This window comes from Mytilus galloprovincialis, chromosome 1 (assembly GCF_965363235.1).
Source record: "Mytilus galloprovincialis chromosome 1, xbMytGall1.hap1.1, whole genome shotgun sequence".
NCBI lineage: Eukaryota > Metazoa > Mollusca > Bivalvia > Mytilida > Mytilidae > Mytilus > Mytilus galloprovincialis.
Genome location: NC_134838.1, coordinates 128,874,240 through 128,891,694, shown reverse-complemented (window position 1 = coordinate 128,891,694; position 17,455 = coordinate 128,874,240). Strand labels below are relative to the sequence as shown.

The following is a 17,455-nucleotide window of genomic DNA, read 5'->3' as shown; positions in this document are numbered from 1 at the left end:
TTATGACAGTTAATTTTGAATTGTTTAAATGTGAATACGAAGGAAATGGATTTCAAAAAGGTTAGAAAACTGCATTTTCCCCCTTTATTTAACCAATGACCAAAAAAAAAGGTATGAAGTGATAAAGAGTTTGGTAAAAACCTTGTTCATTGTAACTCTTGTAAGGTAAGATGGTATACATTTTTTTCAATATACTTTTAAACCAGGCTCTTTATTTAAGGCTGAAGCTGTATTACTGAAGCTGAGAGGAGGATGTAATGTGGAGAAGGAAATTGACAACATCAGAACAGCTGTTTATCATGAAAAGGTACCATAAAAAAACACGTTACAGTCAAATCTCTCTAGACTAATATACATTCTGTCAAGAGTCACCAAAAATAATTCCTCCCAAAAAATTTTATTGTATAAAGTACATGGTGATCGCAAGACTAGTCAATTTAAACACCTCAATATTTGTCTATTTGTACATGGATGGACCCCATTGTATTACTTAAGGACCTGGTTTTTTTTTTTTGAAACAGTTTTATGAAAAGCAACAGATACATTTTCTTTGTCTGTCACCGAACCAGATATTAGATACTATTAAGTCCAAACATTTTTTGCCAGGGTTGTTTAGACAGTGTACAAAGGGAGACAATTCTAGCTCAGTTATGAATAATTAAGAAATAATTCATGTGGGCTTGAATATATCGTGATTTACCACGGGTGGGCCCTTTATGACAAATATTTTACCCTGAGCAATAGCAAGGGGTTGAATATCGGCATAAAGGGACAACCTGTGGTAAAATCATAATATATTCAAGCCCCCATGAATTATTTCGATTCTAATGTGACAAATACGGCAGTTATTTTGTATTGAAGCATTCTAGGTGGAGGCAAATATTTGCCGTTCCCATAAATAAATGCATTATCAAATAGGCGTAAAAGGAAGGAGCAAACTAAATTAGTGACATGCTTAAGGTAGCACAATACAAAGATTTGTTCACTCCCAATCAGACAACTTTAAACTGATGTAATTCATTTCATCCTTCTTTATATTTTATAAATGAGGTACCAAAAGAGAGAAGAAAGAATAATCTTTCAAATTGTGATAATTTCATTATGACATAATTATTACGTAATTAATTATTATGTAATTAGTTGCTATATTGTGATGTCCACACTTGAATGAATTTAGCGTCTTTGTTCTTCATAGCATCCCAAAATATTTTATAGATTCTTGTACAACACAGCTTGACCTCCAAAATTGTGTCTCAGATTTCCAAAAACATCAATAGAACAAATTTTATACCCAATTGAATTTGGTGGTCTCTTATGAATTGATTTTGCAAACTTCATTGAAGATTTATGAGAGAATGAAATACAATAGGAAAAATCTGAGACACAGTTTTGGAGGTCAAACTGTGTTGTGCAAGAATCTATAAAATATTTTGGGATGCTATGAATAACAAAGAAGTTAAATTCATTCAAGTATGGACATCGCAATATGGCAACTTATTACATAACAATTAATTATGTAATAATTATGTCATAATGATATTATCACAATTTGAAAGATTAATCCTTCTTCTTTCTTTTGGTATCTCATTTATAAAATTTAAAGAAAGATGAGTGGAATTACATCAGTTTAAAGGTGTCTGATTGGGATGAACATTCTTTGTATTGTGCTACCTTAAACTATTTACCATAACATATTTCGATAGTTTTGGATGAATTTAAATTATAATTTACTATCTGTCTTATATGTATAATTTTTTTTTAGCTTATATCACATTTATACCACATTTTAGCATTGTTTGTTTACGTTTCCTTGTTGTGATGATTTTTAGTTTCACAAGCGTATATTTTCCCGTAAAATGCTTATATTCTTACGTCATCGTTCTATGATGTCGGGCACCTCATTCATAAAACAGCATATGGCTTGGGAATACGATCTGTACTCAAAGCATTTGAAGGACATCATGTTAGAATTGTAAATCGTTGATATGTTTCAAGATAACTTAACTGTTGATTATGCATCTTTAAATGATGTAAGAGATTTATTAACCAAGTCACATGATCATTTCTTTGAATACTTTAAAAGAGAGATTCGAATCACTTATTCAAATAAAACATTTGTAAAGAAATAATTGAATTTGATAATTTTCTAGTATGTTTATGATGCTTGTTGCAAAATATAGTCAGATGAGGTTGATCACAGCATCAACAGTGCTTTCCATTCTCAATTTTATTCTGTTTTTCACCTTTTCAATGGAGTTTTGTCTATGTATATCCTGTAATTTAAACTTTTATTTATACATTGATATTTATTTGTAGAATACTCATTGCTGTGATATATTTTCTAAATCTAATAACATGAGAGGGAGATTGTTTATTGGAGCTGGCCTTGTGTTTTTTCAACAGGTAGGGTTTATGAAATGAGATTTTGGGTACTGTTTATTAGAGCAGGTCTTATCTTTTTCCAACAGTTTAGATGTTTACCATAAAAGAGAGACATGTGATGTTAGTGGCATGAAAAAGAGACTGTCTATTTGAAAACATTAAAAGGAGACTGATATTTGAATATGACCAGTCTTTCAAACACAAAGGGTTATAATCATTACTCTTGCTGTCAAATAAAAAGCACACTGTTTAACTTTTGCTGTTAAACTTCTCAAAGATAGAAGATGCCTGAATTTGAAATCATTAAAATGTATTAATTAACTTATCTATGTAAATATCAAAATCATAGAAGCCAACATTAATTAGTCAGAAATAACCTGCATATGACTTTGTCCATCCAAGGAGGATACAGGGATACAAAACCCTCCCCTTACCTTGGACAGGGGTATAACAGTCATCCAAGGAGGATGCAGGGATACAAAACCCTCCCCTTACCTTGGACAGGGGGTATAACAGTCATCCAAGGAGGATGCAGGGATACAAAACCCTCCCCTTACCTTGGACAGGGGGTATAACAGTGAAACAAAAGTACAAATTATAAAACCATACTTTATACTATGCCTCTGTTTTATTTCAGTTTACTGGACAACCCAACGTTTTATACTATGCCTCTGTTTTATTTCAGTTTACTGGACAACCCAACGTTTTATACTACGCCTCCACCATATTACAAGCTGTAGGATTCCATACGGATTCTGCCGCCACTCTAGCCACAGTTGGATTAGGTGGTGTAAAGGTAAGGAAAATAAACATTCCTGTTATTGTCAAGATTTGAAGATTGTACTTCTGTTGTTTCATTCAGTAATTGTGGATATGTTGAATTAATGTTATCTTATGTGAACTAATGTGCAGACATATCACTTGAATATAAATATAATTGTATTGATGCAATTTGATAAGGCTTAAATTTACATTTTTCTGTAAACACTTTAACACTTAATTAAAATATGATGAAATAAGATTAAATTATTTGCCAGGCCGGTAGCCAGGAATTTTCAAGGGGGGGTATTTGGGTTATTTGGACTCATGAACTTGACTTTAACAGTCACAATTCAAACAGAACGTTGACTTTAACAGTGCTTATTTGTTTTCAAGGAGGGGTTCACGAACCGAACCCCCCTGGCTAAGAGTATGTTTGCAATAAAGATTCCATTTATTTTTTTTGAAGGTTCTTATGACAATAGTAGCATTACTTTGTGTAGATAGATGGGGACGTAGAAAGTTCTTATTAGTAGGAGCTACATTGATGGGGATATCATTACTAGTTTTAGGATTAGTGACTCATTATGACTCAGGAGAGTCAATCACTAATCCTTGTCAAGATGATATGTTTTGTCAGAGTTTTAATTCATCGTCAGTATTGTTAAATTCATCGTTAGAAATCCAGACCCATGTGAGAGAAGTTACTGTGATATCGAACTTTACTGCCAACACAACAGTTTATCCCATTTTACCATTTAAATTACACGGAGATGATGCTGGTAGAGTTATGGCCTTCACAGCTCTCCTTACATTTGTTGCTGCTTATGGATTTAGTTTTGGTCCAAGTAAGCATTTTTAGTATTCATAATATGGGAAATATGTGTATAAATAAAGAGGGTTTGAGTTAACACACAATTATATTTACAAGATTATATTCCTAAAATTAGAATATAATAGTTTCAATATAAAGATAAGAAGATTTGGAATAATTGCCATTAACAGCTTTAAATGACCTAGATGTTCACAATTATAGGTCACTATACGGCCTTCAACAATGAGCCAAGCCCAGACCACATAGTCAGCTTTAAAAGGCCCCTAAATTACAAATGAAAACAAATTAAACAAGAAAACTAGTTATGGCCTGATTTATGTAAAAAATAATGAACAAAATTCAAATATGATATACAGCAACAAACATTCTCAATTGCTTTGAAGTAGCTTCATATAATTGAAAAAATTCACCAATCCATTGTACTGAAAAAATTTAAGAAAAGGCTTAGTAACAGTAAGTAAAGTTTTATGAATTTGATATTTATACATTTAATGATTTTATTAAGAACATCATTTATATAATACATGGTTTTTTTTGTTGACAGTTAGTTGGTTGGTACTAAGTGAGATCTTCCCTTCTGCCATTAGAGGACGTGCAATAGCCTTGACAACAACTCTCAATTGGGGGACCAACTTAGTTATATCTGCTGTGTTCCTAGATATGATAAGTAAGATAAATGTTTGAAATTTTAAGAATTTAAAATATAAGATTATAGCTAAGATTTCAATGAAAAGAAAATGTTTGTTAGACTTCAACCAGCCATCAACCAAGTAGCACAAACAAATCTTCGAAAGACATATAGAATGTTATTCTAAAAAAAATGTATAAGTGTAATAATGTTTTAACAATACAAGAAATCATCAATAAAAAACAATATTTCTTGTTTTCTATGGTGGAACTTGAATATGTGAACTTAGAGATATCTGTTTTGTATTTGAAGCTTGGTCCACTTTAAATATGGGTTTTACCGTTGCAAATAACCTAGTGTCATGCAGCAAAATTGGTAAATGGATAATAAGGACATTGAAACCAAGTTTTATGTTTAGGCCAAACTTCAAATACAGTACAGTTATCACTATGCTAATCATCAACTTAAACTGTGGCAAGTTATTATTTGCGGGAGGAATCTTTTATGTCTTTAAAACAGATGAACCCTTATTAGAAACAATTTTACAAGTGTGATAATATATTATTTTTGTCATTATAGATGGATTTGGAGTGTCAGGAACATTCTTTTTCTTCAGTTCTGTATGTGTAGTATCAGTTATATTCATATTCACCACTATACCAGAGACTAAAGGCAAATCATTGGAACAGATCTCAGAAGAAATGAATAAAAGGTATGACTTTAGATTAATGTTAAAACACTACAAACAAATTACTGATGTGTCACAAGTGTTCTAGTGGTTAATTCCAAATTGTGAAGGTATGCATTTCTCTTAAGTTTTATATACACATTTTCTAAATTTGAATAATAAATTGATAAACATTTAAGAAAAAATACGTATGACCATATGAACTGTAGAAAAGGTGTATTAGATATGATGAAGAAAAGAATATCCTTCATTGTGAAGAAATCATGGCCCTCTTACAATATGTTAGTTTGAATCTTAGATCAAATTCAGATCATATTGCCTTTAAAAATTGCTTTCCAAGTATAAAGTTGTTAAAATTTTATTTAGTTTGCAAACAGTTAATGAAGATATAATTTTGTTTTGTAATGTGTGATTCTATTTTTCTATAATGTACAGTAGCACTGATCTTGATATAACTCTGTTGGAGTAAATCTAATGATGGTAAATAGTAAGGGTGTGGGATTAGAAATGGTAAATAGTAGGGGTGAGGGATTAGAAATGGTAAATAGTAGGGGTGAGGGATTAGGAATGGTAAATAGTAGGGGTGAGGGATTAGGAATGGTAAATAGTAGGGGTGAGGGATTAGAAATGGTAAATAGTAGGGGTGAGGGATTAGAAATGGTAAATAGTAGGGGTGAGGGATTAGGAATGGTAAATAGTAGGGGTGAGGGATTAGGAATGGTAAATAGTAGGGGTGAGGGATTAGAAATGGTAAATAGTAGGGGTGAGGGATTAGGAATGGTAAATAGTAGGGGTGAGGGATTAGGAATGGTAAATAGTAGGGGTGTGGGATTAGAAATGGTAAATAGTAGGGGTGAGGGATTAGGAATGGTAAATAGTAGGGGTGTGGGATTAGAAATGGTGAATTGTAATAGAACAGGTGCTTGTATCATCATATTCTATTCAATAATATGTAGCATCAGAGATTAAAATTGGATGAAATAAATGGAAGAGAGGATATTTTTTAATTTGTATGCTTATATCTTGCATAAAATTTTCATTATAAAGTCATTATGAATAAACAGCATTTTGATATACAACTACTTAAAGAGTGGGTGGTACACTAAAATCACAGTTTTCATACAGCATTGGTTGGTATGTCCATTTGTTTATCTATTTGACATTTCTGAAAGACATTTTTGTCAAGAAATTTATAATGTTGAGTTGTAGCATGTAAGTGATTACTAGATCTGTCACTTCATGTATAATCAAACTGCAACCGTTACGTCTCGGGGTTTAAAAGCATATTTTATTTAAACTTTATTTTCTGTATTTGTACAGCTTTCCATGTTGTTCTGATTGTCAATGTTGTTGGTAAGCTTGCTTCAGATAAAATGCTTGCTTATAAATTAACTAAGTGATATGATATTAATCACATAATTAACTAATACTAATATAAAAAATAGACTCAAAGGTTTTGCACGGTTGGTTATTGAATTAAATCTTAATGACTTTCATTTTAGAATTAGATAAGGACAAAACACAGAACAAGTTTGAATCTAGGTGGCGCCACCTTTTACTGTTGAATTTTTACACTTACAATTGGAAAAATGGCTGATTTTATTCCTTTCCATTTTCTTACCAGTTTGCCTCAACCAAATGTTATGAAACTTATACGCAATGCTTATTACCATGAAACTTTGATTAAGTTTGAATTTTGGCGATCTCAATAATGTCCCTTTATAATACACAGTTTTTATGATGAGTTTATTTACAACCAGTGGGTTGATGCAATTGCTGGTGGAGTTTTCTGGCGTACTAAATTATAATCCTGGTACCTTTGATAACTATTCCCCTCCCAGGGTATCTCTAGCTTAGTAGTCAGCATTTCTCTGTATTGCTTCATAAACTGCTTCATCAATTTCCATTGATAGGGTCATAATTATAAATTAACTGTCTACAAACTTAGAATTTAGCAATACTAAATCATGTCTACCCTAGGAATATATTATCTTAGATGTATTTGGCACAACTTTTAGGAATAATAGGTCATCAATGCCCTTTAACTTCTTACCTTAGTTGACCTTTTTAACTTTTTTGATTCAAGCTTCACTGATGAGTCTTTTGTAGATGAAACACGTGTCTGGTCAACAAATCCTGTTATCTATGATGAGTTTATTTATGGACATGTTCTCCATTTCTTTGCTTCTGCACTGCAAAATTGCTAATTTGTTTTAATGAAATATTCACTTAATCTCCATTTCTAACAATGCTCGTTAGTTATAAGTACTAATTACAGAACCGATTTCACAGTGTTTGGTTCATAGTATTATATATTTTAGAAGTATATCATTTCATTAAATACTGAAACTATATTTTATTCTAATGCGATCTTTATGTAACAATTTTATGGATTGGCAATCCATTTTGAATTATTGGAATCCACAAATATTTGAATGATATAATTGAAAAATAAAACAACACCTATCTTGAATATGCCATTGATGAAAATTTATCCAAATTTGAATCTGACACATAACAGAATAATATTGTCTATGTTTTGCCAGATCAACTGCACTTGCCTCTGTTAAATAACCAACTCTAAAACTATAGTTCTCTGGTTACTTTATTAAAACATCTTTAACTTGTAATATCCTTTTGATAAAGTTATCTGGTTTACATGAAGAAACAGATATGGTACTGATAAGAAGTTCATTTGTTTGTTAAAAACATATTCTGATTGTTCAGTTGATGTAAGTATGTGCTGTTATAATGCTCATTTGTGTTGAAAAAGAGAAATGTTCTTGAAATGTACTTAAAGTAGATACAATATAAAACAGGGATAAACTTGGACACAAATAAATTTTTAATGTTATTTATTTATCTTTTCAGATCTATAATATCTGGGATGAAGGCTCACTGTTTTAGATGTTTACGTTGTTTTACTGTATATAAAACAGATTTACATCAAAGTACATAATAGATTACAGAGAAACCTGACGAATATAATTGTTGTGGAATGTTACCATGCTGTAGAAACTATATCTTATTGATACAACTTTCTCAAAAAGATTATTTTATATTATTGGACTGTCCTGCATCATTTTTGTAACTTAATTCTCTGTATTTGCAAAGAAATTGTATTTAGAATATCTTTCCTGTTGCATTATATTAACTGTTTATATTTATACATTTGATTTATATGATTTTGCAACCATGTTTTTATTTGGGTGCAAATCCAGATATTGATTAAGGTTTAAATTAGACAGTAATCTAGTTCGTATTTGTAGGTTAAGTTTGATACTGATGATTGTGCCATTTTGCTGTTATGAAGATATGGTATTGGATCAATTTGATCAAATTTAAATGGGACTAACTCTCCTTCCTGTATGTGCAATAATCTATGAACGGTTCATATTATATTTTTTTTATATTTTAGAAATGTTTTTATTGATGACAAGATGGCGGTCAGGTTTGATAGTGACCATTTTCAATTTTCTGTTAAAGATTTCTGGTCCTTGATCTATTTGAAAATGACTCTTTTTGTCTTTTCTGTGCACTTAAATTTATGAACCTTTTAGCTAATGCTTTTCCCATTTTGATATGTTGTTACTGAAAAAATGATGTGAAGTTTGATGTTGATGGTTTTTGGCTTTTGGTTGTTAAGGAGTTCCTTTAATTGCTGTACCAAGTCAGGAATATGAAAGTTGTTGTCCTCTCATGTGATGTGTTTTATCGTTTGATTTTGCCATTTGAGGAAGTACTTTCTGTTTTTGTGATTTCACTTTTTACTATTAAATTATTTATCATGGACTGCTGTCACTTTGATAGCTTCTTTTTTTTAAAAAGCAAAGATCTTATTCTTTAAAAATTCTGACAATTTAAAGTCTTCTCTGTTAACCTTCTTTTAATATAATGATTAAAACACATGTTCTTGACCTATGATCATAGATGTTTGTGTTTACCAATTTTCTTTTGTCAAAGGTATATATTGAAACAATCAAAAACTGAAATTACATATTTTACTTGCTTATTTAATTATCACAGACAATCCTGCATACCTTTAGGTATCAAGGGAACTCTACCAACAGGAATTGAGGAGTAGTTGCTTCAACAAGTCTATATTTATAAATTTATAATTTGTACTTATTTTTGTTATATTTACTTATCATTTAATTACATATCACTCAAACTATAAAGGTTGTTTTCTGAAAAGTTAAAACATGTTTTACAAATATATTTACACAAATTACAATTAACAGTTTAATCAGTTTTGTTTTACATATTTTTTGCTATTCAATTTTTTTCAAGGGAAAGGTTGTGGTTTTTACAAGTGCTTATTGTAATGTGAAATATTTTACAATTTATTTGTTTTACTGTTACTATCATTGGTTGTATTCATATTTTATCATATGTTTAGTAGTAAATACTGTAGTTTTGCATATGTGATAAATAGCCTGCTGTTTAATCCATATCGCGCAACTTTGATGCGGTGCTTTGCTTTTGCGCCAATTGGCATTTCATTTGCGGCAAAAAAATATTTCATTTGCGCCACAAACCATATTTCATTTGAGCCAAAAACTAAATCTTTCATTTGCCCCAATATTACAGGTAAATACAGGTAATAATAGTTAATAATAGTATAAAAAATTAAATTTTTTAAAAAGTCTTTTAATAAAAAGAAAGTTTTAAACTTATTCCTCAGAAATCAGTTATCATAAAATCATACAAGTTATGCTTAAACCTCAATAAGATCATATAAGCTATGCTAAAACCTCGATAAAATCATATAAGTAATGCTAAAACCTTGATAAAATCATACAAGTTATGCTAAAACCTCAATAAAATCATATAAGTTATGCTAAAACCTCGATAAAATCATACAAGTAATGCTAAAAATTGTTTTACTGTCCGTATCAGTCGTAATCCTGGCTTTACAGATTTTTTTGGTACACCTGAAGGATTTGTCTCCATTTTTTAAAACATTTGATAACCTATATATGTGGTCATCAAATATTAACAGAATTATTTCCTCAGTTTGTCTCAGATTTGACTATGTCCATCTTGACACCTCACACTGGACTGGTCATATGAGCACTATATATATAATTATTACCTTAGTGACTCTCAGTTTTGTATTAGAAATGAGTATGAACTCACACATGTATCCAGGGGGAGTTATGTACAAACAAAAAACAAAATAAATCGTAAATAATCTTTAACTTTTCCGTTATATTACCTGTCATACCTGTAAAATGGCACAAATGAAGGTGTTTTTTTGGCGCAAATGATATATAACCTTGTGGCGCAAATGAAAGGTTTTGATTTTTTAAAAATTGGCGCAAATGAAATGCGCTCCTTTGATGGGCACCCTTTATCGCATACCCTTTATCACACACCTACCCTTTATCGCACCCCTTCCCTTTATAACACCCCTACTTTTTTTTTTTTTTTTTTTTTTTATTACATGAAGTCAGTTTTATTTTTGATTTTGTCCAAGAAAAATTTTCCTCAAAATATGTCAATTTTTTGAATGACGTCATTGTTTGGTGAGTGACGTCACGTATGTCAGTATGTCAAGTTTTCATATTTTTGGCACACTAAATGCAACTATAAAAAGTACAAAACACACAAATAAATACAATAATAAACAAAATATTTTTATAAAACAACAGCACACAAATTGTAAGGTGCTTCGGATAAGTAATTGAGCAGTTCTTTTAAGGCCTTTGAAACAAAACAAAAGTAGAACTGAAGGTAACCCAGTGCTATGGATCAGAAAACAGTTCATATAATAAAATACTCTTCTGATGAAATATATGATAAAGCGTATAATACATAGCTCTTGGGCTGATATTGATGTCTCGGGATGATACGACATATGATACAGATTTTGCCATGTATTATTCTCTATTTATGATATATTTCCCTAATATGTACTAAAAATCAAGATGTAGACCAACAACAGAGAGATAATCTGAAATACTTTAGCATACTTCTGTTTATGCATTATTTCTAGAGTCTGAAATTTTGCTCAAACACATCTGTAGAAATTATCATTTACATATCTAGTTGTGATTTGAAAAATTTTCAATGGATAGGATAATGAAATTATAGAGATAGGCATTCTCAGTGATGGAGAGTAAAAACAAGGAGAGAGATCCTCACTCTTTGGTAAATGATAATAATTTTTCTCTAATTCTATGGAAAAATATCCCTTTCTGAAACCCATTGTATAAAAAAATTTAATCAACTTGTGGTTGCTGGTGATCTCAGAAGATGATTGGCTGAGTCAAAGGGTCATGACCTTTCTCAGCTCCCTGAAATGACCAAAATGTTCTAACAGGTGTTAATGAAATTGACAACTTCGTGGAAAGTGGAAGGCACTCGAAGGGGATTTTATTTAAGAAAAAAGAAAAATTTATCTTTTACTCATTAGAGAAACAGATTATTACATAGTAAAGCGTGGATTATCGGATTTATTCAATCTTGATAGTTAAATTATAAATTTTAAAGTCCTTGGCGAGGCTCAGACTATAAAATTGATAATTTAACTATCTCGATTGGATAAATTCAATAATCCACTTGTCTCAATGTAATAATCTATATGTCTCATTGGTGCATCCTCTATTTTTCTCTGTGCAATTTACAAAATGCCATTAAGCCCTCATTAAATATCAATAAAAATTTTCATTATTGTCATGGCCATTTTATTTTTATAAAAAAAATTGTTTTTCCATATAACCTATTGTAAATTTTGATAATTTATGCTCATATCAATTTGTTAATTGGTTGTCAGTTTTTATATCATTTTCATTGTTTGTATAACAGAGCTTGAGCTATTTAAAAAGAGTTCTGAATATTATTTTTTTGTAGTCTTATCTACAACATTTTTTTTGCAATTGTTTATTGTTTTCTATTTATTTTACAATTGATGGTGACATTTTCTTTGAATGCAATCATGGTAATGAGATTTGAACAAATATACTGTGATAGATTTAAAACTTTTTGTTTAGACATTTTGTAACACAGAAAGAATATTTTTAAGATTTATTGTTAAATGATTTCTGCTTCCATTTAGTCCAAACAGATTTTATTAATATTTAAAAGCAAAATTATTGAAATACTTCTTCATAAATCATCACACAATATGTGCTTAAGAAAATCGATTTCCTAAATTTTGCTGTTAAAAATTAAATAATGGAATTGAAAAATGTTTGCATTAAAACACAGAAAGCAGAGGAATATGATTGCAATACATTTTTCAGTTCAAGACTTTTCTTTGTTTTGATTTAAATATTAGTTTGGATACTATAGAATGGGAGTATTTTTATATTACAAAGACATTCATTCAATTATTGATGTGTAAATAATATCAATCTAAAAGTTTTCTGTAAATTTGTAATAACTAAGCCAACTTTTGGGGATTTTATAATCTGTTTATAGTGTGTAATACTCTTAATGTTAAACATAGTCCCATTTCATTGTGTTTAAAAAATGAAAGTTTGTTATGTCTTTTTATAATGCAATATATTTTGTCTGAAACCTGAATAATATACATAACTTTTTTTTATCAGTTTCTTCATATATATTGTCTACACAAGAAAGATTTTTTCTATGCTGAATTTACAACATACAATTTATATCAAGGAACAAGTTTAGTTTTTGTATTGGCCAGTAATTGTTCAACAAGGATTTCTAATAAAATATTAAAAAGGAGTATCAATACTTCAGTTCTCAATTTTACTCTAAATACTTAAATTTTAAGTTTTTTATATACTGCTGGGATTGATTTGCGTGTTTTATACACTGTAATTAAGTTAAAGAGAATAAAGTAACCAAAATTCACAAAGTTCTATACAAAGATGACCATTTGCCTTTATGTTTATACAGGAGAAATAAGTCAAGAACCTATGGTGTTGTTAACTAGGTACGGTGATTAAAGATAAATCATTATTTGCAATGAAATAAAAAGCAATATATTTTTTTTTCTACATAATATGCATGTGTATTTTGGTTTTCATGTCTCTACATAAATTTCTTATGAATTTTAATAAACCTGTGGAGAGTTGTCTCATTGTCAATCATACCACATCTTCTGTTTTTATATTTGTTTAATATCTATTTTCAAAATTATGTCCTGATACATATAAAATTAAGAAATCCCGTTTTTTGTTATACTTGAGTCATGTTATCTCTGAACTTTGTTTTTTCTCATATAAGTATTTTTGTCTTTAACCCTTATTGATCAAAAGAAATCCTCTTTGTTTTCTTTATATTTGAAATTAAGTTAGTTGTTATACAGACATGTGAAATATATTTGTTTTATATATTGTTGAAATCTATTAAAAGTATTTACAACAAATACATTGTTGTTTATTAATTGCTATGACATCATATGATTTGAATAATTTGAATTTGAATGTATTGAGGGAAACAATGTGGTTTAAATAAAAAGTATGTCTGTGTGAAGGTATTGCTCAGGTAATTTTGTTGTGAAAGCAAAACATACCAATTATACTTTTGTCATGGGCACCATCAAATTTTAAGTTCAGTGTTAAGTTTTAAGTTTTTTTAACATAAATTAATATGTCAAATCCCCTAACCTTTTTTAAACTATGCTCCATATGAGTAAACCAAACAAGTGGACCAAGAGGAGTTGCATAACCAGAACCCACCAGAATACGATTTTTTGTTTTCAGCCCCATTCATCTATTTAGTCAGACGTCAGTCGCTACCTTGATATACCCTTTCTTTTTTTAAATTTGTCGGGTAACTTATGACAATAAGCATTTGACGTCTTGAGCCGAACAGTTTTATCATTTTTACACAATTTAATCTACTGTGTGATGGTTCATATTCTGGACGCCAGTCTTTGCTCCTTTGTAATAAATCTACATACCAAAAAACAAATATGAAGCTTAGAAATGGAAAAATTTTAAATACTAAACTCGTTCAAAGGGTATCTACACGTCTCAATCTTCAGAATCGCTTATCTAAAAATACTACCATAGCTAACGTTTTTAACAATAAAAATCGTGGTTACCCTTCTATCGATAAGTGTCATGCCAAAAAATGACTTACGTGTCCCCGTCTTTCCACCAACAATACAGTAAGGTCCACATTTAATGGTCGCACATTTTCTCTAAATTTTGAAACTGATATTACTTGAAAAACAAACAGTATTATTTATTTACTCACATGAAACAAACCGGGATGCGGTATTCAGTACGTAGGTGAAACTGGGCGATATTTATCTAAACGCACGCAAGAACACCTGTATCGTTTTAAAAGACCCAATAAATTCAAAAGTATCATTTATCAACATCTTAAGAAGCACAGTCATCCTATTAAATATTTAACAGTTCAACCTTTAGAAGTAGTAAATAAGCAGCCTGGTGAATCTCATTCCAAGTTTGTACAATCACGAAAAATAAATGAATTAAATTGGATTAAAAAATTACAGACAGTCTACCCTCTCGGTCTTAATGATAATATCATGGGAATTGGCAATATATCAAGAACCGATTCTGTTAACATTTTGGATATAGTTTCTAAAACTGTTCGTAAAAATCGTTCTCATGGACGCAGAAAAAATCGTAATCAAAGAAAATTTCGGACCAACCATACAAATATTTCGGACCTAATTTCCATTTCAAAAAACAACGGCAGACATTATCTGTTAACCAAGCTTTGTTCTTTACCTATAAATAAATTAAATAAAATTTTAGAGGATTGCAACACAATTTCATATTACAGTCCTAAGTATGAAATTGTCCAAATTATAATGGCATATTGTTATTCTAAACTGTTTCCAAAAATTGATCGCCCTGAAGATCATAAAAAACATTTTATTAAAATAAAGTATTTCAATAAAGGTTTTGATTTTGTAAATATTGCCGGTATTTTTAACGACCATTCTGTTAAAGACCAAATTCCTGGATATTTTGATAATACTGAACTCCCTCTCATTTGTTATCTTTACAAGAAATCTACCCGAAAATATGTGTTTAATTATAGCCAACTGTGTAAAGATGTAAATATCACTGAAAATACACCTATGTCGTGTAATTGCAGTAATTCAGAATACACCTATGGACCAATTTCCCATGTTATAACAGGAGACCTTAACATCGTTCGCGACCGAGAGTTAAAATCATTCCTCAGTAAAGGACCTAAATATCGTCCCCCGTCAACTATTAACTGGAATGAGTGTCGTAATATCATCAACGACTCACTCCGCGCCTACTGTTTGAAATGGGTAAAACGGGAAAAAGCTGACAAAAAATCTTTGGACTCTTTTATTAATTCAGTAATGAAGATAGTTGATATTCGAATACAACATTTTAAAGAACATTTTACCCTCAACAAAAACTATAAAAACCCTATTTCGCGTATCAAAAATAAACTAACAGAACTAGCCAAGGAATTTGTTTTTGTCCCGGCTGATAAAGCTGCTAATAATATCATTATTGTTTGACGTAAATTTTATATAGAGGTTCTGCAAAAGGAAATCACGAATTCACCAACATTCCAACTGACTTCATTTTCAGAAAACGACATCTGTAACAAACATAAACTTTTAGCTACTTCTTTACAAGCAGAACCAAACACAATGAAAGTCCCAACTATGTATTGGCTTCCGAAGCTGCACAAAAAACCTTACAAATATAGATTTATTTCATCTTCCAGCCATTGTTCAACTACTAAATTGTCTGTTTTACTTACTAGTACACTTGGTACAATAAAAAACCTGATAATAAATTGTTCAAATAAGGCCTTTGAAAATAGTGGAATTAATTACTTTTGGAGTGTCAAAAACTCGTTGGAAGTACTTGATAAATTGCATGCATATATTGGTGATTTTGAATCTGTTCAAAGTTTTGATTTTTCTACCCTATATACCACTTTGCCTCATATTCTTATTAAGAAAAAATTCACATCCCTAATTAACTGGGCATTTAAAAAGTCGGAATGCGAGTACATATGTTCAAACTCTTTTAGATCATTTTTTAGTAGCAATAAACAAAAGAACTATGTCAATTGGACATGCTTTGATACTATTTATGCACTTGAATTTTTACTTGATAACATTTTTGTTCGCTTTGGAGATTCCGTATATCGTCAAGTTATTGGAATTCCAATGGGGACTAACTGTGCACCACTTATTGCGGACCTGTTTTTGTATTGTTATGAGTTACAATTTATGACTAAAATTAGCAAAGACCCATCAAAACAACATTTGATACAAAAATTTAACAATACTTTTAGATATTTGGATGATATATTGGCTCTAAATAATGACGACTTCAGTATGTATACTAAAGAAATTTATCCTGTAGAACTTACTTTAAATAAAGCTAATGATAACAATGACCACTGCCCTTTCCTCGATCTTGATATCTATATCATAAACGGGAAGCTTAATACAAAAATTTATGATAAAAGAGATGATTTTTCATTTCCTATTGTTAATTATCCATTTTTAGATGGTGACGTTCCCTTGTCACCATCTTATGGTGTTTATATATCTCAACTTGTACGATTCGCTCGTGTATGTAACAATGTATTAGATTTTAGCGAGAGAAATTTATGTATTACTGAAAAATTATTACACCAGGGTTTTCGATATCACAAACTGGTCAAAACATTTACTAAATTTTATCACCGGTATAAGGAAATAATTCGTAAATATAACTCAACATGCAGACATCTTATACGTTCAGGTATTTCACATCCAAAATTTTATGGAAATATTCTTTATAAAGCACAAAAATGTCAGTATTCTCCTCAGAAACTAACAAAACCTTTAAATAGACTTATTAAAAGGGGATATAGTTACGATACTGTTGTCAGGTCATTAAAGATTGCATATTTTGGCTTTAACATTGATTCACTGATAGGGTCTTTGCATCGGAACTAAACACATTTATTTCTAAAAAAACAGTTGTTGGCATGACACGGGTTATGTTCTTCTCATATATTTTATGATAGTATGATACTAAACCCCCAACGGGAGGGATTGTACCTGATATTCATATGATGAAGACATAATCTTTCAATCAGTTTAATTGAGGTCTGGAGCTGGCATGTCAGTTAACTGCTAGTAGTCTGTTGTTATTTATGTATTATTGTCATTTTATTTATTTTCTTTTGTTACATCTTTTGACATCAGACTCGGACT

The 17,455-nt window shown here is 30.3% G+C and overlaps 1 protein-coding gene across 2 annotated transcripts in view; it reads left to right on the top strand.

Annotated features, from left to right (window-relative positions):
- The window catches only part of LOC143058956 (solute carrier family 2, facilitated glucose transporter member 10-like), a 29,825-nt gene extending 16,191 nt beyond the window's left edge, over positions 1-13,634 (top strand). The window contains exons 9-16 of one of the 2 annotated variants that reach the window (XM_076232437.1): positions 221-307; positions 2,317-2,403; positions 3,068-3,178; positions 3,611-3,989; positions 4,521-4,643; positions 5,184-5,316; positions 8,164-9,892; positions 9,958-13,634. In XM_076232437.1, coding sequence (XP_076088552.1) covers positions 221-307; positions 2,317-2,403; positions 3,068-3,178; positions 3,611-3,989; positions 4,521-4,643; positions 5,184-5,316; positions 8,164-8,251 — 1,008 coding nt within the window. In that variant the 3' untranslated portion in view covers positions 8,252-9,892; positions 9,958-13,634. Of the gene's footprint in view, positions 1-220; positions 308-2,316; positions 2,404-3,067; positions 3,179-3,610; positions 3,990-4,520; positions 4,644-5,183; positions 5,317-5,727; positions 5,783-8,163; positions 9,893-9,957 lie in introns of those variants that run through there. The other variant, XM_076232443.1, reaches the window with a different exon arrangement.
- Positions 13,635-17,455: the final 3,821 nt, after the last annotated feature.